The following is a 21,335-nucleotide window of genomic DNA, read 5'->3' on the forward strand; positions in this document are numbered from 1 at the left end:
CAAAGTCCTACTACAGTTCGTAAGCCATGAGGTACTACAACAATGTCTTAGATCATGGGATATACTCACCGGTAAGCATCAACACAACAAAAAAAACATAAAAGGTATCTCATACCAACTCTAACAGTTTCACAACAAATTGCAGATTACATTGGTCGTGTCATCAGCAACAACCTAGCAGACATAAAGAGCAAAAAAACGATCGTCAGAAAGATGAAAATAAAAGACATCAAGTATACATCAATAATAACTCAAAGCATTATTCATAGGACTAACACCAGGATATTTAAGTAAATTCATTATGATGTCAAACAACAACAACGATGTTCTGATAACCTTATGGTCTGACAAGAAAGACCTGATTGACGACACAACAACTTTTGGGGATGTAATTGCAATCACATCAGCAAGAGTGACAGAATATGACGATACGAACTAACATTAAGAAAAAAAGGTGACATCAATATATCGTAAAAATTAAAAATCGATTTTGATTGTATGCAAACAAGGATGAAATAGTTGGAGTCAACCCACCTAACAACCTTCCTTGCCAACCCAACAGGCCCCTTCTTCCAGCAACACGTTGACAGGTAACCTACAAAACTTCATTTTCAAACAAATAACATCTATGCCTTCATGTCCGCACTTACGGAGTTGATATAAAAAACAGGTTACTACGACTACCACTTGGCCCACAAGACAATGAAGACACAAGACCAATAACAATCCATGAATTATTGCAGGAAATACCTCAACAGAACCCGGTAAGAAAGCACAACACAAAAATATCTAAATAACATGTATCTAATGTTGGCGTTAGAGCACCGACCTATTCTTCTGATCACATGACACCACATGACATTTCTGCAGCATCAAAGAAAGAAATATACCTACAAGGCCAGAATATTTGAGGTCGAGACTCACCGAAATTGGTACTTTGCACAATGCTCAGAATGCACAAACATACTACAACTACAACATAATAGGAAACCATCATTCGCATACGCTAACCACAAGATTGTCACTCCAAACATTCAGTAAGTATCAAAACCAACTCACCTTATCAAATAAATTAACCCAGCTAAATATTAACTATATCACAGGTACTTCCTAAACGCACGAATCACTGATGACACAGATACAACCAAAGTCGTAATCTACAACGAAACAATGATGGAGTTCCTGAAAATCGAATGCCAGGTGATGGTGTTGGACATGGAATATTATGACCAAAAGATTCTACCACCACCAATCTCTGCAATGATAGGGGTGATGATGGACTTTACCTTGACAGTAAGGCCAAATAAGTCGGTTACCGTCAGCAACATTTCAAAGACACCCACTAACGCACCTCAATCAAGTTCATCTTCCGCAACAAGCCTGCCACCGACTACACCAGATCCCAAATCCAATAGACCAATCCAAGAAACACCAGGTACCGACATAACTTAATTTCCATACATAATTATGTCATCAGTTTGAGATAAATAATAATTTAGTCACACACTCATATCACACACCACTACAATGTTTCAACACTTAACTATGTGAAGCCCATTTTGTTCAAAACCCATACGAAAACAATTAAATGATGCATTTACATCTTTGTATCAAGGCTTAGAAATAGATGCGAGCAATGACTAAGTTGCTCTTTTAAGGTGTCATGATTGTTATTTGTTTTATGACTCAATTAGTTTCATGAAAGTTGGTAAGTTATAATGGATTAAGGACATAGACATAATAATATATTATGTTATACTTGATGATAATCTCTATATTAACTTTATTTAAACACCAGCAACGAAAATGGAAGGCGTCGGTCATTCAACAATTGTTTTTTATATAATCTTTAAGACAACAATAATGTATAATTGAGTACGTCTTGGTTTTCTTTAAAGATGGGAATATATTTCTTTCAAAAAATTTGTTTCCTGTGGTAAACTTTGTCATAATTTGTCATTTTTACACTTCTCACACCAGTAGGATACACCATTCGTTTGAAAAATTAACGTTCCCAAACCCGAAACTGACATTAATTAAGTTTTGTTTAAAACATATAAATTAAAAAAAATATGCCACCCATACCTGGTCAACATATAGATGTAACTAACCTATCTAATAAATGATATGCAGGTGAAAAGAAGCAAAAGATGCAACGAACAAAATGGGGCACTAGCATTTTTGGGAATGACAATGTTCTTGGCAAAATAACGCCATAATTTTTTTGTAGAAAACCCTTGCATCTACTATGCATAGTTAGGCAAGTAGTAGTTTTGTTTCTAAATTGTAAAAAAAAAAAGCCCAAATAGACCATAAACTGCGAACTCGGTGTAAACATGTAGTGTTAAAATCTTTTGTAGGTTGTCTAGCAAGAATCATCATCTATGACTCAAATATATTGTCTTAACAAGAATCATCATGTTTGGGAATGATAATGTATGCTGCTATAGATAATGTTCGCAGCCCAACAAGAAATTGGTTGCGCAACTAAGCCGCAACGCGACGGGTTGAGCCAACTAGTTAGTGTTAAAAGTATCCATTGAGTTTAACAAGTAAAATAGAGTTTAACAAGTAAACTTATATTTTGTATAATTTTCTTAACTAAGAAAGTTAAAAATATAAAACTTAAATGTTAATGGATTTATAGATTACATATTTATTAAGGATATAAAAAAATAAAGATAAATGAATTTTTACATTCTCATCTTCTTGTAGTCTGCTAATAATAATACCTATTTTTTCTCATTGGACTAAGTTTTTTTCAAATTCAAATTGATATTTTAAAGTTTTTTTTATTAACAATAGAATATATTTGAAGATATCTTATAAGTGTTTGATGATTCTATTGTATATTATATCTATATTTAGTTTGTATTTGAGGTTCATTAACCGACTTAACTCATATATAAAGGGGTTTGATGTAGTCATTCTAAATTATAATATTTGAAATTGTGAGGAGGATATGAATATGCTAACTTATTTTGAAACGATGCTCTAAATGATTGATTGTTGTTAATTAGAAGTTTAAACATTGCATCGTTTCGTCATTTGATGCACAAAATTATCTGAGACGAGATTATTGTCGGCCAACTATGAAAAGTTAGGAGTATTAAAATAAAATTTGTGAGATTAATTTACGAATATATTTCAAATCACCATATCAAATATCACAGTTTACGAATTAGTGATTAGTAGTATGGTGTTTGTTTCTTCATATTGAGGTTGTGTATTTAAATTTTCGCAAGTGCAAGATTAGAAGTATTTAGAAGTGTAATACTACATTTTTATAAAGAAAATATTATTAAAATTATGGGTAACAAAAGTGCATTTTCTTTGTGAAAGCAGGCCTGGGTACTTTACATGTTAAAAACCACTTTAATCTTTTTGTGGTTATCCTTCACTTGCCAAATTCCCGCATTCTTGTTTGAACAAATGTCCACAAATTTTCTCCAAATATAGAAGTTGACCCACAAAATTATAGCTAAAAAGACGCGTTAACTGTCACATGTCCATTCAAGAACATCAAAAGAATCAAACCTGTCTTTTTAATTCTTGTAAATATTGCATCTTTATTTATTTTGTTTATTGAGATGGAAGAACACAGTGATTCTCAAATGAAGATTGAAAAAGGAGATTATGGTTATGTCCTTGAAGATGTTCCTCACATGACTGATTATCTTCCTAACCTCATTGTAATCTTTATTTATTTATTTATTTATTATGCATCATTGACTTATTAAAAATGCCCCAATTTGCTATTTGAATTTCAAAATACTTTTTAACATAGCAAACACGAACGGGTGCATGTTCGGTTCATTTAACTTTTATCGGACACAAACACGAGCATATAGTTTTTTTCATGTTCATACATTAAGAAAATGTTCTTTCATTTAAAACCTGAACGAACACAAACTGACGTAAACAACCATAATTGAACAAGCATTAACGAAACCGAACAAAATAATTTGACCAAACATAAAACACTCTAGTGGATGATCACGGTAATTTTATTTTATTACTTCAATAACCTAGTAAGTGTGCGTGTATAATAAAAACGAGCCACTTTTATTTTTATATCAAAATAGACATAGGTACTAATGTATATTTTAATATATAAACGAACAAACGTAACCGAACTTCCTGCCAAACAGCTCATGATTCGTTAACATGCTTAGGTTTATGTTTACATGGATCCACATGCTTCTTTTGTTGGTAAAAGGGTATTTTAGATATATTTCAAGAATAATGAAATACATATTACATTGCAATTTTCATGGAAAATATATTTTGACCTGAGTGTTCTACAGATATCATGTTGATTGTGGATCTTTTTTATGAATTTTAGTGAAATGTTTGTTCAAGGTCATGAATGACAAACACAATGTAACAAACAAATTGTTGGTGGTGTTATGATTTCCTTGCAGCAAACTGTTATATGTTTTTTTTTTTAATTTCTGCAGACATATCCCAATCCAATGCGATTCAATCCTGCATATTCGGTTGTAAAGTGAGTATACGCATGCCAAATATATTTCAGCATGCTTATAATCTTCTTTATTAACTATATCCCTACCCAATTTCAGGCAGTATTTTGTTGACTGTGATGATACTGTGCCAGAAAAGGTAGATTAATCTTCTTAAAACACATGTATAATCAATCAAATCCAAGAGAAGAAGTAATATTTTATATCTTGTTGTAGGTTGTTGTCCACAAGAATGATCCGAGAGGAGTGCATTTTCGACGAGCTGGGCCCCGCCAAAACGTATGAAGTCATATTGTAACCTCTATCAGAAGGAACATAAAACAAGAGTCTTTTAATGTTGCAGGTTTATTTTTCACCAGATGAGGTGCACGCTTGTGTTGTAACATGCGGTGGTTTGTGCCCCGGCTTAAATACTGTGATTCGGGAGATCGTGTGCGCCCTTTATCACATGTATGGTGTGACCAAAGTTCTTGGAATTGATGTAAGTCTTTGTTTATTGGCTTTGTAATTATACTACAGTATATAATAAGCACAGTATTCTCTTAACAACCTTGATGGTGCATATTTATTTTAATAGGGAGGATATAGAGGTTTCTACTCAAAAAATACCATTACACTGACACCAAAATTCGTGAACGATATCCATAAACGTGGTGGTACGATTCTTGGTTCTTCTCGAGGAGGTCATGACAAGTCAAAGATAGTTGACAGCATTCAAGACCGCGGTATTAACCAGGTATTTGAAGCATATAATACTGCAAGATTATGCTAAATCATGCATCCTTATTAACTTCTTTATTCTATTATGATTCCTATGAATTACTGATTTATTTGTTTGATTGCATAAGGTTTATATCATTGGAGGTGATGGAACTCAAAAAGGCGCGGCTGTAATTTTTGAAGTATGTTGTATTATAACTGTCAAGTCCTGTTTTCTTTGTGTGTAATTACAAGACAAACATCCTCATTTAGTTTTATTATATATATATATATATATATATGTAGGAAATTAAACGACGGGGCATAAAAGCTATCGTGGCAGGAATTCCAAAGACAATCGACAATGACATTGCGGTATTTCCATTCGGATTATGCACATTTTCCTATAGTACTGTATTAGACAGTAACATACTTTCTAGTGAAATATAAATGCATGATTGGTACACGATATGTATTCCAAATATTATTGTAACAGGTGATTGATAAGTCCTTCGGTTTTGATACTGCTGTCGAAGAGGCTCAACGTGCAATTAATGCTGCACACGTTGAGGCCGAGAGTGCAGAAAACGGCGTAGGGGTAGTCAAGCTAATGGGACGTTACAGTGGTGAGCTTTACTCCAACTGATATAGAAGTCAACGGGACTGGTTTTGACTTTTGACCCGGCCCGTTTTAATACGTGCAATCTCAAAATGATATTCCAGGGTTCATTGCAATGTATGCAACTCTTGCGAGCCGTGATGTGGATCTATGTTTGATACCAGAATCACCTTTCTTTCTAGAAGGTGAAGGTGGGCTTCTAGAATATGTAGAGAAACGACTCAAAGAAAACGGACACATGGTTATTGTTGTAGCTGAGGGAGCGGGTCAAGAGCTTGTTGCACATAGCCACTCAACAACAGCAAAAGATGCTTCAGGGAATGTACAACTTAAAGATGTTGGCATGTGGCTTCAACATAATATTAAGGTATTAATTATGACATAATATTAAGGTATTAAAAAATAATATGACTAGTATCCAAGTTAAGATTTTGAGCTTAATATTTGTTTCTGTGAATCTTGAAATGCAGGCTCATTTTGCAAACAAGGGTCACATGCCAATTACTCTTAAGTACATTGGTAACTTACACTTATCTTATCAAGAGTTCAACGCTAATAATAATAATGTTGTTTTTAACAAGAACAAAGTAATCATGCAGATCCTACTTACATGATCCGTGCTGTTCCAAGTAATGCGTCGGACAATATCTACTGTACCCTCCTTGCTCAAAGCTGCGTTCATGGAGCCATGGCGGGCTTCACGGGCTTTATTAGTGGGCTCGTGCATGGCCGGCAGACTTATATCCCATTCAGTGTAAGTTTATTAACCATCTATTGTAGCTGATTAATAACAGCATAAAGTGATGGTGTTTGTTGACATGCAGCGCATAGTGGATCATCATAACAAGGTTGTGATAACTGATAGGATGTGGGCAAGGGTACTTGCGTCCACAAATCAACCTAGCTTTTTGAGACCAAAAGAACTGATGGAGTTTCAAAACTCGGAAGAAGAAGCTTCAACTCAGCTGTTGGAATCGTCAAACAGCAGCAGCAGTTCAGGTAAAAAATGAGCTGGACTTTGACATGCTCGAGTGCCTTGTTAATCTGATTGACCATCTTAACGGTTGGGTCAATGTAGGAACCAGTTTTGAATGCACCAGTCTGTTTAGATGCTTAACCTGCAGCTAGTGACTGGTATATCATATGATGGCTATGTGGGTCTATCTATAATAAATGTGTATGGACATAGTACAATTGTACTTGCCTTTTATTCTTCTACTTTAATTCAAACGACCAACTGTTTCTAACCTCAAGTGTAATTAATGTTACAGGAATTTAAAAAGTTATTATGCTATTAGCAACTACAAATGATTTCTAAGATCTAATACAACAAACTAACTAATTTGATCAGAGTAATCATATACATGTTGATGCAATAACGTTTTCAGGTGGAAAGAGGACCATCGCCGAAAACTTGTCGAAGATGAGCATCACCAACAACAAATAAAAAAAAGTTCTTGTCGGGGCATTGAGTTTTGATTTCACGTTTTGTGTTCATTTAGGCTCATAATATGATGGCCAGCGCGTTTCAGTATCGTATTTGGTGGTTGAAAAAACAAACTGTAACACTAAAGTAGCAAAGCAAAAATTAAATAAACTAAAAATGTTGTTTGTGTTGTAGCCTGCATTTTCAAGTATTTCTTGAAAGTGAGTAGGAAAACATGTGTTTTTGACACATTTCACCTTGATCATCTTGAAAGATTACATTAACGCAACATTTTACAATGAGTTCTTTCAATACCCCGTAAGTCAACAACTCAACCCTAGTCCTTCAGTCACAGGATAGAAATGATAACCTTATTACCAGCTCACTATTGGTATCCGTTCATTTCCGGATAACGACAATTTCTCATATGCAAGAATCCCTGTTAGTAATCTTGCACTGGGAAGTGGCCTAATTAATATGTGAAGTTGACTTGCCGCTTCAATCTATCTCAAACATTCTCAATAGATCCTTTATTCCTAAAATATTGGCGGTCCTTTTGCGTTTCTTTTATTGGCAATCTTGAAAGTTTGGGATGTTTTGTAATAATACAAATTACAATGTTTGAAGAACTATGATGTTCCTGCAGCTAGCCTTCCTTTATGTAAACAAACAACTTATCTTCTTTATTTGATTGATTTTTATATCAAAATGAAGATTCCGGCTACGATATGCTTCTGTTAATCCATATAAGGGGTTTGTAAACTTACATACCTCATTAAGATTATTTGGATTTCCAAAACTATAGAAATTGTTTTGATATCCATTTGCCGTATCCCATTGTCACACTTAAAATCAATTTCTTAAGTTTGAGTAAAGCATTTCGCTATATGCTTCCGGATTTCATTAGGAAAACCTATTTTGCTAATTTGCTATTACAACATGGTTGTTGGGAGGAAGATCAACCAAGACTACACATTATTATGTAATGAAACAATTTCTTCATATTAACAACGTACATCCATTAACAAAAAAAAAATTACATTTACATTTGCATTTTGTACACATTCTCTCTACATTAAGTATATAAGCTAAATCGAACAAACAGCCTAATAAACTTGTATTCCTATTTTACATTTGGCATTTCGTTATATACACTTACTATCGTAGTGATTTTACTATTAGTAAATCTTTGTTAATGAGAAATGGTTTTATTTCTACATAGAAAATCAAACCATTGTTTTTTTCTTTTTAGTTTATCAAGTTAGTATAAATAGAAAATGCTGTTTCAAAAATCAAGTTGGAGAAAATGCTTTTATTACATTGGATTCTTAAACAAATTTCTTTTTAATCCTTATTTTAAAATGTACTTCGTTTTGAACATAATCTCTTGATACATCGAACTTTCTAACCTTGTAAAGCCTAGTAATGTCTTGAATAAAAAAAATCATTAAAAAAAGTCTTGCAAATATAATAAGAAGTGTTTACATAGAAAACTCTATGCATGCTCAGAACTTATGCACTTTTCATGTTGTATCTGATCTCAGTTATCTGTTACTTGTATGCCATATTAAGCTGTCTATACCAGATGTTGAACTCAAATCACATTCTCTTTATACGCCTTAGGACCCAAAAGGTTGCATCAGTGCGTATTAACGGAACTGAGATAATCATTTTTTTCTAACCAGTCCGTATTAACGAAATTGAAATTTATGCATCCTAGTATTTATTATCCATAATTCTACAAATGTGACAAACTTATTCTAGACTGAGGAGTGCTAGCCTACATTGGCTTTGTACATTAAACCCATACCAACCTAAAACAGATTCAACTAGAGTTTTGTATTTACAAACGAATTCCCAATGAGTTTCAAGTGTAGTCACTCACTAATGTACCCACATGGCCACATTTTAACACATGAAACGAACCACCATCACAACCGTTCACATGAGGCAAACCACTACAACTCGTTTAACACTGTCATGTAATTAATAAACCAATTAAAAATCTACTAAACCCTGCACATTTTACTAGTATTTTGAATACAACTATGTTATAATATGTAATATAAAAATCCCTAAGAAAACAAGCTAACAAATATAAGAAACTACCCTAAGTTTATTGATATAAAAAAACCCATAAACTTGAAGCAATACCCTTTTAGCCTACTAGAATGAATACCCAAAAAATATAGTTTCGGAAAAGAAAAATAAATAAACAAATACCTACAACTATGTTGATTGCCAAAACTTGTCAATATCACCGCTATATAACGACCGATCTTGAATTTCTAAGTTTGCAATATGCCAATTTATGAAGATCGACTGGATGCATTTACATAAAACTAATGCAACTGGAAATATCCACCACTCGCTTTCCTCCCTGCACCAACAAACTAATATTATCAATTGATGGTTGGTATTTTTAAACAGATTATAGAAACGATAAAATGTTCTCACATGGTCCAAGGTTGGAGTTCTGAAGGCGTTTTACTAGCCTGACTGGTGTAATGAGCATAACCGCATATAAAAGCAACCACCTGCAATAACAAACAAAAGGTTAACCACACATGCAACTAATTAACTATCGATGTTTAAATCATCATGTTTATAATGTTTGACCATGGCTTACCACGTTGACTAAAGATGTTACGTTCCAGAGAGCGTATATACGAGCCAGCCCGGCGGATCGCCTGGGACCTTGACTAAACAGAGCATTGATGCCAGCAGGAAAAGGAAGCAATATCCCGAGTGGCAAAATGAATAGCACCAAGAACACGTGTGCTAAAGAAAATGAATATAACTGGAGCAATGTAAGTAAAACGAGACTAAAGTCGCCTAGTAGTAGCATTGAGATCACCAAACCAACAAGATCCTGCAACCGTTTGATAAAATTTGTTCAGATGCTTTATCATGTAAATATATGTGTTAGAATATTATAGCAGATGGAGGAAGTACATGTTACCTGGTGGCCAACAGGTTTGGTGTTATGGAAAATAAACGAAAGCGGATATGATATTATTTGACGGTTTTCTTTCAGTGATTGTAAACTGTCAATATCTAATACTCTAGCATAACTCTTTTGTGGCATGCAATCATTGATATCCCTTTGCGATTGATATGAAGCCTTATCGTCGCTTGAATCTTCTTGAATGGTGTTATAATTATTACTGTTGAAGAAATAGAAAACGGTAAGAATATTGGAAGCAAGTATATCTGATGTGGATTACTAGATTGATGTTATATTTTATCTCCAAGTACGTGCATGAATCCAAAATAAGCGACCCATAACCGAAACGACTGAATCCAACCAAAAATCAACGGTTTGGTTTTATGTTCTTTCCAAAAGCCAAATTTGCAGTTTGGTTTTAGTTTTACATGTACCAAAAGCCAAATCGACTTTAATAATTGAACCAAACCCATAAAATCAGAAAACACCAAAGTTTATTGTTAAATTTATGGATAATAGGTCTTTTAAACGTTAAGTAAATTATAAAAAACTAATAAATGGTGTAGCCCAAAGATTTTTGAATTAACCGTGCAATGATAAATTAGCTATAAAATAACACAACTGCAAGCCCAAAATTTCAAACCCAAATTCATTAATTTGGGCCCACTTTTTTCAACACCATAATTTCAAACCAAATGGCAAAACCGAAAAATATTGAAACCAAAACCAAACGCTCTCCAAAACTGACCGGTGCACACATCCATCTCTAATGGTCGAACTGGTAAATTGAAGGAAAAGGCCAGCAAAAAAGGAGATTGGCAGTCAAATGGGTTGAATGGGTCGAAAGTCGCCAATGTGCAATTTAATGCAAAACGCTTTGCAAATCATTTGATTCAAAAGTTAGATCATTATTTAAATTATATAAAATTTACATTTTATGAATAAAAAATAACAAATTTTGGAAGAATAAACAGCGTTTTGGGTCAACCAAACTCATTTTGACTCGTGATTATTTCATCAATTATCCAACCCGCCTGATCAGCCAGTTTTGTCACCTTTAAAAGTAACACCAAGATATAGCAATACGAACAGAGATTAATAACTAAAGTAGAAAGTTTCGACCTAGGCAGTTGTCCCGTTGGCTCAACCCTTACAGAAGACACCACAATTCCATATTGATGATTGTTCCCACTAGTAGCTTGAAACAATGCCAGATCAACCCGTACACCATGAATCTTTAATGTGGGATTAGCATACGTTTCAATCCAGGTGACAATTGCAGAAAACATTGACCTAAGTTGACCTCTACGAACCAACCGCAACTGTGCATTTAAACCCGCTACAAAATGATACCACGTGGTAGGAGGAACACACTGAAAATAAACAACAAAATTGATCATCATTTAACAGATAAACAATTTCAAAAATCATGAGTAAACCATACTCACCTGATTCATAAGAGTTGTAATAACATTGTCACTGTTAAGTGAAAAAGGAGCCATGTAACTACCATCACCTCCAAACAAAAGAGATAATGGGAACCTTTGTTGAAGACGAGGCGGAAGATCGCTTCTTTTTTCATCACCACCAAGAAAGAAGTCCACATAAGCGAGCATTAAATCAGACGTTGCAGCCACCTATAACATTACACAACCATAACTTAAATCATTATAACAATACTTGATGATTTTATCTAGAATAGTCAAACTCCATCGCGCAATGCGGCGGGAATTTAATTTCAATCGGCATAGGTTCGGTTCATTACCGTACTGGAACTTAGTATAGCAACCGAAAGAAAAAATCCAAAGGAATATAGTTGTGATATGCATGAAAGAATATCGACACAAATTTATTACATCGATCGAAAACCATAAAAATGAATAAAGTCATGATAAGCCCCAAAGGATACCAACACGTGTTTTACATTGATCGAAAACCATAATAGTGAATACCGGTACTGATGCTGGTATGTGTTTGGTTCGTCACCAAAGTCATACCAGATTAAACATACCTGCGTATTTAGCTTTTTATAACAATAAAAAGAAAAAAATAAAAACTGTGTCGCTAAACATCTAAGTAAGAAATTTTTGTGGTCAAATTACTAAAAATGAAAACTATATTAATTGGAAAAAATTCAAAAAAACCTTTTTGGCCAAACTTCACCAATATAGATGTATAATAAATTAATATAGATACATAATAAAATATTAAAAAGGAGTAACCTTTAGGCCTTCATAAAGAGCACGTGACCGACAAGAACGCAAACACGCATGGTCATATTCAGACCGAACAAACTCGCGTAGTCTTTGCAACTTCAATTTTTGCCTCCATTGTAGCCATGACCATGCAAGAGGATACGCGAGGAAAAAAAGAATGTTGTGTATTGATCCCTCCCACCATTGATAAGTTGCTAACGCGTTAATTTCTTCCACAAATCGATTAAATGCGCCCTCATACCAGCAACCTTAACCAATTAATCTAATACTCCTTTAACATGTTTAAAGACATAGCATGATAACAATGATTAAGAATTTACACAATATCTATGACTTGTTCAGGAGGCGTGTGAGGATGATGCCACGGTTCTCTGAACGTATTATGCCCCATAAAATACATTCTATGCACGTGACCTTGTGAGTCCTCAACTCGGTTTGTTTCTAAAACCTGCAACAAACACAATTAAAAAGTTAGGAAAAAATTGCACAAATGGTCCATGTGGTTTAACTATATTGAAAATTTGGTCCCCAAATTTAAAAAGTTGCAAACTTAGTCCAAACATCGATGAGAGGGTTGCACATTTAGTCTGCCGCATGTGAGAGTAATTGTCACTTTTCAAACTTGGAACCACTTAAAAAGACAATGACCCTCACATGACATCACTTTTCCATTTGAATTAACTGGAATTAACAGTGGAGACTAAATGTGCAACCTCTCACAAAAGTATGAACTAACTTTGCAAATTTTAAAAAATATGGGGACCAAATTTGCAATATGGTCAAACCAGGACCTTTTGTGCAACATTATTAAATTTTAAATAAGTGAAAAACCTCGTTGAGAGACTCCAAGAATGGAAAAGAGTGATCTATTTGAGAGCCCTGTGTTGGGGCAGACCCGGTAGACTCGTCAAACCCTACAAACTTCATCCTTGCAACACTAAGCACCAATGCTAACAAAATAAGAAGGCCCAATAAAAGAAGCCCAAATAACCATGGGCCGCCAAAAGTGTCCATTAATTCTTCAAGTGCAGTGTAACAATGTGGCATGTGATATTTGTCTGAAATGCATTTGTAGGGACATGGAGTTTCAGCAGTACCGCCTAACAGGAGATCAAGGTTGTATATTAGAACCAAACAATTCATAAGGTTAAAATAACAAAACAATAAATATTTTATCAGCTGGTAACTCAATACCTCGTACTTTAATATAGAATGCACGATGAGGAAGCTCATTGGCTGGACACTCAAAACATAGTTCCTTGTCCGATCCTGTTACATTTTTGAATGTGCCAACAGGGCATTCCTGTACAAAAATTAAAACCCATAAAAACAATATATGCACCTTTTAACTTAATAGATAATTACAGCTAAGGTAACCACCATCAGAACCAAATATGTAATTTCAAAATACTACACTTCATGCAAATCTTTGTTTTGTCACATGTATGTGAGTTTTCTATTTAAAATTCTATTATTGATCATCTTGACATAAAATATATATAATCTTATAGAAACTAACTAATATAATAAAAGAAAACTAACAAAAAAAATATCATTTTAAAGCATAAGGTTAACATACCTCACAAAATGTGCCATAAAGCCCCTTTGGACAACATTTACCGGTCACCGTTCCAACTTCACCAGCACCTTCTACATTTCCACCCAACCCTCCCCTATATTAATAATTTGATATAATTAGAAAATACATTTATAAGACCAAAAACCATCATATTTTACTTAACATTTGCCTCCATTGTTGCCTATCATTTGCCAGAAAATAAGAAGAAAAATTATCATAACGAACCAAGTTGATATGTTTCCTTTGACAAAAGCAACGGGTAGATACACATCCCCAGTTGATATGTGTGACCAATGAAAATGGATTCTTCCACCACCACCACCACCGCTCCCGTTTTGACTTCCATGACCACCATCACTCGAAAGAAATCCAGTCTCACCAACAGTCAAAGCATTCAAGAACACAAGAATTGACCCACCTGACCCACCCCCACCCCCACCCCCAGTATCTTGGAACCAACCATGATGTTTTTTGACAGTATGACCTCCTCCATCAGCTCCTAATGAACCATCAACAGACAAAGTTGACAATGGATGATCCAAGGAACCAATCACTGCGAAACATAAATCCAACATGCAAATCTTATTATTTTATTAACAAACATGGATACTTTGACATAACAATAAAATATACACTTGCCTAGAACACCACCACCAGCAGATAAGCCAGAGACGTCATCAGTCCCACCTCCACTACCCAGCCAACAAGGCAAACTGGCATCTCCATAAGGAAACCCGCCCTCAATGCAAGTCCCGTTATAACCATACCCGCCACTACCACCATAACCTCCACCACTGCCAACACCAGCACTCAACACATTTCCCTTGCCTAAACCTCCAATGCAACCTGTCAACACACACCAATATACATTTATACAAATTTCAACGCCATTTAACTAAAGATGGCAATTCTATAAGATTTCAGTGAGTACCCATATTTGTGGTGCTAATTCTCCCGGTAGGGTCAACCTTAACACTCCTTGCCCTATGAAAGTTCACAACAGACCCTTTTATAAGACCTTGAACCAGTATATCTTCAACACGACATATCTGAAAGTTGAAATTAAATATAAATATGAATATATTTACAAACTAAAGAAAGATACATCTAACTTTTATAAAGATTTTTATTAATTAATTACCTGAAGAGTAAAAGATAATGAAGCATTCACATTGCAGTCATCAGGTGGATTCGGTAGTTCGACTGGGCATTGTTGAGATTCACAATTCAGTTTCGGCACCCTAAAGTTATAAAAATAATACTCTTTAGTAAAACATGCAGACACACACACACACACATAGCGAGATGTTCTTTACAGAAGACTAAAGTAATGCGAGAAGTAAAAGAAGAAGCTCAAATCGTTTATTTTTTTCAATCAACAGTTAAAATTTTCAAACTTCAACTTCTTACATACAAATGTTATGTTGCATACATAAGAAAACCATTAAACATCTTTGATATATGTTTTTTTCACTTAAAACGCTTCCCAACACGTGTAGGCATATATGCAGGTTATGCGTAGGAAATATACCTACATACGCATGATACGCAAAATGCGACTTTTGTTTATGTATTAATTACAATGTTAAAATAAATGAATAAACGTTGCATTTTAACCTTTTTTTGTATATTAATAAAAATCTAAAGCTGACAAAACGAAGAATCATTTTCTTCTTTCTCTTCTCGCGCTAAAACATCTTCTCGTTTGATCCCCCCCCCCCCCCAAAAAAAAAAACCCAATATATGCATATGTATACACACATACATATACAAGCATCTAGGAGTAAGTTACAATTACAGAACAAAAACACACTTACACAGTATTAGCTGTCATGTTCTCTAAGGGCCCACGTAAAACAGATCCAGGACCAACCTTTTACCAAGAAATAGTGAAAGTATTAGTTATTTTTGCAAAACGAGAGTCAACAGTCCATAAGATCAAAGATTCATAAAGAGTGCAAACAACTCATTTACATGCAACTTACATTGACACCATAAAACAGGGACAAAACAAGACGTTGCGCTTCAATTTGGTCACCTGGCCCCAACAGGTTTAATAGACCTTGCCCATGAACACCAAGATTAGCATTTGAGCGTATGGAAGAAGATTCCTGAGATAACAAAAAGGTATGTCGGGAAACAAAATCAAATTATAAAAACATTAACTCGTACAATTATTGTGAGAACCTTGAGAACAATAAGATTGCTAGCCTCGAGAAACGAATTCTGCACGTTCATGTCACCCTCGACATCAATAAGCAATTGTGAGTTCCACATCAAGAACATTTTTACAGTCATGCGCAGAGCACCATAAACCTGTAATACCAGATTTTAGTGTCAAACAGGAGTTGATACAGTAAAAGACACGATATTTATTCTAGTAACTAAAAAAAATTATTTCACACAAGATGTTTTTTTGTAGTGTGGGCTATGTTCAAAAGTTCATTGCATCAAAATTAACTATTTCTAAAGTTCGGAAAAATTTGATAACTAGTAAAAGACAAATAAAGCAAAAAATCGATATTTTTTTAATTAACACATGTATTTTTGTCTATACATCATCCAAAAGCTCTGTTTTTAATACCCTCAACACTGATATATAAATGACACAAACTAGTTTAAATAAAAAGTTAACTGGAACCAAGAGTCAGCTTGATTCACAATTCATGAAATCAAAGAACTTTTGGAAGCGTGTGCAGTAACTATGAATAGAACAAAAGAGCACATAATAATAGATATCAACAAAAAACAAAATTTTATTATAATACCAAATGCAGAGAATTATTAAAATAGATTTTTTTTTTATGTTTTTCCAGAGTTATACATTGTGCAACTAACACTGTACTACAGTACTACTGAATAAATGCTTGCCTTGATCACAGAATCACTCATCAGCAGTTCTGCCAATAGCTCAAATTCTGACAAAGCATAATGTGATAATCCAAAGCTCAAGGCTCCTCCATCAAGAACACTAATTTGCCCTTGAACCTAAATAAAACATCATAATAAATAACTAAACACAATCTCAGACAAAAAAGAAAAACCAAAAATCAAATTTTAGCTGACCTGGACACGACTCCAAAGCAAAGGAACAGAAACATGGGCGAAGTTTTGAATAAAAATATTTGTCATAAGTGGCTGATACGAGACCTCCATAAGAACCGTGTCTGTGTCGGTTGACCTGTTGAAATTGTCAACTGTAAGACTCCTGGTTACAGCATCATAAAATGTTCCTGCAGCACCCGCATTTGATGGACATCCGACACTATTACCACCTGTAAAATACAAATGTAAACTACATAACTTAATTCCTTAAATGTTTAAAAATATACTAGAGGGTTGCCCGCGCGATGCAGGGGGAAACACAGACCTTAGTAATCATCTAATAGATTTATGAGTGCTTATTGTTTATTTGAAATCATGAAACCGTTTGTTGGTATATTTGGATTAATCATTCTTATTTTAAACTCAAATTGTTATCAAAGTACAAACCAAATCGTTGATAATGATTCGGTTTGGTTAGTTTCAATTTTCAGCGTTTCGGTTTCAGTTTTCGACAACAAACTACAATTACTAATGATTTGGCTCATGGTTTAATTCAAAACGATCAAAATTGGACCACAAAAAATGTCATTTTTATAACTTAAACAAACTATGGCAATACCATACTCAAATTAAAGAGAATGAAACGCTCATTTTTATAGTGCAATTCTTTTAAAAAAATATTATCGTACGAAAAAACTATGACCGTTTGAAAATCATGGGGGAAGTTGGGTTAAAAGTGAAATTAAAAAGAGTAAATAAGCAAAAGATAAGAGGTTAAACTTGTAATTGTTCTCTAAATTTACAAAAACTTGAATAAAGTTGAAAGACTAAGATTGTAACTAACATAGAGAAAGATATAAAACACATGATATTTAAGTGTTTAATTACCACTTTGTCCCTCTTTATAGTTTTACCATGTGCTTAATCAATTGTAAATCCCTTAAAATCTACCGTCTTAATTTGCCTTTGTTTGGTGTATTATATATATTATAGATATAAATATGCATATTTGCAAAAAGAATGTAACAATTCTACCATGCACAAAGATTCTTGGTTCTTCATGCCTGCTATATATGTCCGTAGCAACTCTTCCTCCACCACCACCACCAAAACCATCACCTCCGCAAGCACTTATAATTCCATTTCCAGTCCTGCACTTATAAATAACATCATGTTTGGTCCTTCAACTTGATTACAAGGTTTAGTGCATAGTTATCAAATGCGATAAGCGCTCGAAAGCGTTGAGGCTGGGTCTAGCGCCCAGGCAATAAGCGCAAAAAAAGCGCCCGATTTTTTAAAAAAAGCGCACATTTAAAAAACAAATAATTTAACTTAAATAGAACATCTTATGAAGAACAAATACAATCATTCTTCAAATAGTTTATAAAAACAACCAAAAACCAAAATCCAAAATTCAAAACATGTAGTACCAAGTACATCATAATAATTAGAAAAACGAAAAACCAAAACATAGAAAAAGTGCATAGTAAAGAAAGAAAGTGCTGAAACAATATTAAAGTTATATAAGATTATAAGAAACAAAGAACAAAAAGTGCATAGTAAAGAAAGAAATCCGAAAATAGGGAAATAAGAACAAAATTAACCTGTAATTCTTAGTTCTTGATGATTTTGTGTGATATAATATTTTGATTATGGAACCCCTTAAATAGTGGAATGTTAGGGGACTCCTAGAGAATAGAAACAAATTATTAAAGAGAATTTAATACACATGGGAGGTTTGGGAAAATAAGACTGCGCATTTAATATATGTTGCATGCTAGTCGCACTTAATGCGCCTGGCGCTTTAAATGCGCTTAAGCGCAAAAAGCGCCCGCTTTTAATAACTATGGTTTAGTGTCCAACAAAATGAAGTGGAAACTAACTAGGCAACTTCCCTTATTGACCAGATATTGTGATGTTATATAATAAATTACACATGCAAATATGTCATCAAGACTTTTAGATATTTGTTAAAGATACTTGCATATATGCATCACAATTTAGGTAATTAATTAAAAGTGTACAAAAATAACTAGAACTAATATTCAAAATCTGGAACACAGCATCCATTCAAAGAATATAACATCACAATGTTACCAAATTGATTGTGTTGAGTGCACCAAATAAACTTCAATAAATAGTATGCCATCAAGATTTTTAGGTATTTAGTTAAAAAACACTTGCACATGACTGAAATTTATTTACCTGCAACAGATCTTTAGAACTTTGCTTGTAGAGTTCTATATGTCTACATTTTTTTAAGCTGTTAGTAAAACTATTGACTAAAACTAATTTAGTGCATCTAAAACAATCAATTTGGTAACATTGTCATTGTGATGCTATATTCTTTGAATGGATGGTATATTCTAGATTTTGAACATCAGTTCCAGTTAAATAAATGTGTCCTTACTATTTAGTTACCTTTATAGTGTTGTATAGCAAGTACTTTAATTAAATAGCTAAAAATCTTGATGACATACTATTGATTGAAATTTATTTGGTGCATCTAAAACAATCAATTGGTAACTATCATTGTGATGCAATATTCTTTGATGGATGCTATTTTCTAGATTTGAATATCACCATAACTGGAACTTATCTTAAAAATCTAGAACATAACATCCGTTCAAATGATATAGCATCACAATGAGTTAATGGCATCAAGACTTTTAGGTATTTAGTAAAAAATACTTGCATATATGCGTCACTATTTAGGTAACTAAATAATAAGGACAAATTTCACTGGAACTAATCTTCAAAATCTAGAACATAGCATCCATTCACAAAATATAGCATCCCAATGACAATATTACCAAATTGATTGTTTTAGATGCACCAAATTAATTCTAGTCAATAGTTTTACTAAAAGCTTAATAAATGTAGATTATAGAACTCTAAGCAAAGTCCCAAAGATTTGTTTCTACAAGCAAACTAGGCACTCTATAATGTTTGGGAAATAAATAACAAGAATCATATATGTAACCACAAACTAGGTATAAGAAATTACATTTTTTAACCCTTGAGATAGATGCTGCCACCAGAACCACCGCCACCCTGCGTCCCACCATCACCTCCTTCCGCCAACAGAGTACCATTCATCTCAATATGACTCCTAACCACAACCTTTATCCTCCCGCCACCACCTCCGCCATAATCCACATCCTTACTAGTAGTCCCGCCTTTACTCCCATAGCTCCACGGCTTCTGCAAAGTGGACCACGAGTACGCATCACCGCCCCACACATCCTCCGGAAGCTTCTTATTACTCAACAAACATGCAGCTCCTCCCTCACCATACCCACCACCCGCTCCATCAAGCCAGTGGGGGATGCCACTAGTCTGCTCCAGAGGATCACCGCCTAAACCAGTAGTGTTCACAAGAGACCCCTCCCCAAAACTCGCGTTCGCAGCATCGAGGTAAAAAGAACCGACCACAATCCGCGCGTTCTCACCTAAACTAAAGTCCCCTGACACATTCACCCCGATTTCACACCCCGAAATAACCAAACAGGTGACGGTCACATTAGGAAGGATATAAAAATTCCCCTTGCCAGCTATATACATATTCTCACACGTGGTATCCAGCGTCCCGACGCCGCCGAGTCCATCCTCACACGTCGTCGACGGCGGCGAGTAATCATGATAGAACAAATCACCACCGTAAACATCTAAACCTAATCCACGGCTGAAGAAAACAGTGGCCAATAGGAACGCAAATCGTACGATTGTTATCAAACACGTACAGCTCGCCATTGCTGAATCGTTCAGTCATTACATCAATTGCATCGTTAATAAGATGATCAAGAGTTAGGGTTTTGAAAACCCTAGAGAATGAATAATATGTGTGTTTGTTTTTGGTAAGCGAAAATGTGGTTAAATTTTGAAGGAAGCTAAGTTAGTTTTTGACAGAGTGACAAGTGCTAGAGTCTGGAGTGTGATGCTCTGTGGGGTTGTATGATGGGCATGAGAACGTGTACGGTGGTGTGGAGAAGGTGTTTTAGGATCTGGGAGATGAAGTCAAACGAGCAACCAACCACTCTTCTCCAGAATTCCAAGGGGTGACGATTGTCACGTGATTTGCATGTGGATGGCCATAAATAGAATTTTAATTAGTATAGGTTGACTATGTTTTAATGTTTAATCTTATTTAATTACATATTTACGTGTGCTATAGCTATAGAACAATAAATATACAATCTAATCACAACTTTTAAAATATTTCAGTCTACAATTCTAGTCTTAACTATGTACAGATATTTATGGTAAAGGCAAAGACTCGAACCATCAAACTCACAAATAGATACACAATATGCTACACAC

General features: G+C 34.4%; 2 protein-coding genes and 1 pseudogene across 3 annotated transcripts; 2 read left to right on the forward strand and 1 right to left on the reverse strand.

Annotated features, from left to right (window-relative positions):
- Positions 1-304: 304 nt before the first annotated feature.
- Positions 305-2,367, forward strand: LOC143578023 (uncharacterized). Its single transcript, XM_077061706.1, has 6 exons — positions 305-412; positions 520-590; positions 671-764; positions 871-1,037; positions 1,104-1,435; positions 2,134-2,367. The coding sequence occupies exons 1-6, from the start codon at positions 305-307 to the stop codon at positions 2,217-2,219; spliced, it is 858 nt and encodes a 285-aa protein (XP_076917821.1). The 3' UTR covers positions 2,220-2,367.
- A 1,223-nt stretch (positions 2,368-3,590) lies between these two features.
- LOC143578025 (ATP-dependent 6-phosphofructokinase 6-like) lies at positions 3,591-6,812 on the forward strand. The gene is made up of 13 exons (XM_077061707.1): positions 3,591-3,692; positions 4,461-4,507; positions 4,584-4,623; positions 4,701-4,763; positions 4,828-4,965; positions 5,062-5,220; positions 5,333-5,386; positions 5,490-5,558; positions 5,680-5,809; positions 5,907-6,169; positions 6,273-6,321; positions 6,402-6,556; positions 6,627-6,812. Exons 1-13 carry the CDS (start codon positions 3,591-3,593, stop codon positions 6,810-6,812), a joined length of 1,455 nt encoding a protein of 484 aa, XP_076917822.1.
- Positions 6,813-9,342: 2,530 nt separating this feature from the next.
- On the reverse strand, positions 9,343-20,768 carry LOC143578024 (uncharacterized; annotated as a pseudogene). Its single transcript, XR_013143202.1, has 22 exons — positions 20,023-20,768; positions 18,051-18,166; positions 17,037-17,245; positions 16,842-16,958; positions 16,158-16,286; positions 15,956-16,081; positions 15,788-15,843; positions 15,112-15,211; positions 14,902-15,019; positions 14,610-14,816; positions 14,196-14,523; positions 13,971-14,064; positions 13,586-13,694; positions 13,223-13,491; positions 12,712-12,839; positions 12,398-12,653; positions 11,624-11,812; positions 11,298-11,548; positions 10,191-10,395; positions 9,858-10,100; positions 9,686-9,765; positions 9,343-9,608 (listed from the first exon to the last, which is right to left on the reverse strand). The product of XR_013143202.1 is annotated as an uncharacterized LOC143578024 (transcript).
- Positions 20,769-21,335: the final 567 nt, after the last annotated feature.

Source organism: Bidens hawaiensis, unplaced genomic scaffold, assembly GCF_021521415.1.
Source record: "Bidens hawaiensis isolate Kalapana, Puna unplaced genomic scaffold, B.hawaiensis_p1.1 tig00028997_1, whole genome shotgun sequence".
Lineage (NCBI taxonomy): Eukaryota > Viridiplantae > Streptophyta > Magnoliopsida > Asterales > Asteraceae > Bidens > Bidens hawaiensis.

Bases quoted from the DNA above. Each gene is read 5' to 3' on its own strand.
- LOC143578023 (XM_077061706.1), top strand. From the start codon at position 305: ATGTCAAACAACAACAACGATGTTCTGATAACCTTATGGTCTGACAAG. The intron at 413-519 runs GTGACAGAATAT...AGGATGAAATAG, and splicing joins TTGCAATCACATCAGCAAGA to TTGGAGTCAACCCACCTAAC. The intron at 1,038-1,103 runs GTAAGTATCAAA...ACTATATCACAG, and splicing joins ATTGTCACTCCAAACATTCA to GTACTTCCTAAACGCACGAA.
- LOC143578025 (XM_077061707.1), top strand. From the start codon at position 3,591: ATGGAAGAACACAGTGATTCTCAAATGAAGATTGAAAAAGGAGATTAT. The intron at 4,624-4,700 runs GTAGATTAATCT...ATCTTGTTGTAG, and splicing joins ATGATACTGTGCCAGAAAAG to GTTGTTGTCCACAAGAATGA. The intron at 6,322-6,401 runs GTAACTTACACT...GTAATCATGCAG, and splicing joins AATTACTCTTAAGTACATTG to ATCCTACTTACATGATCCGT.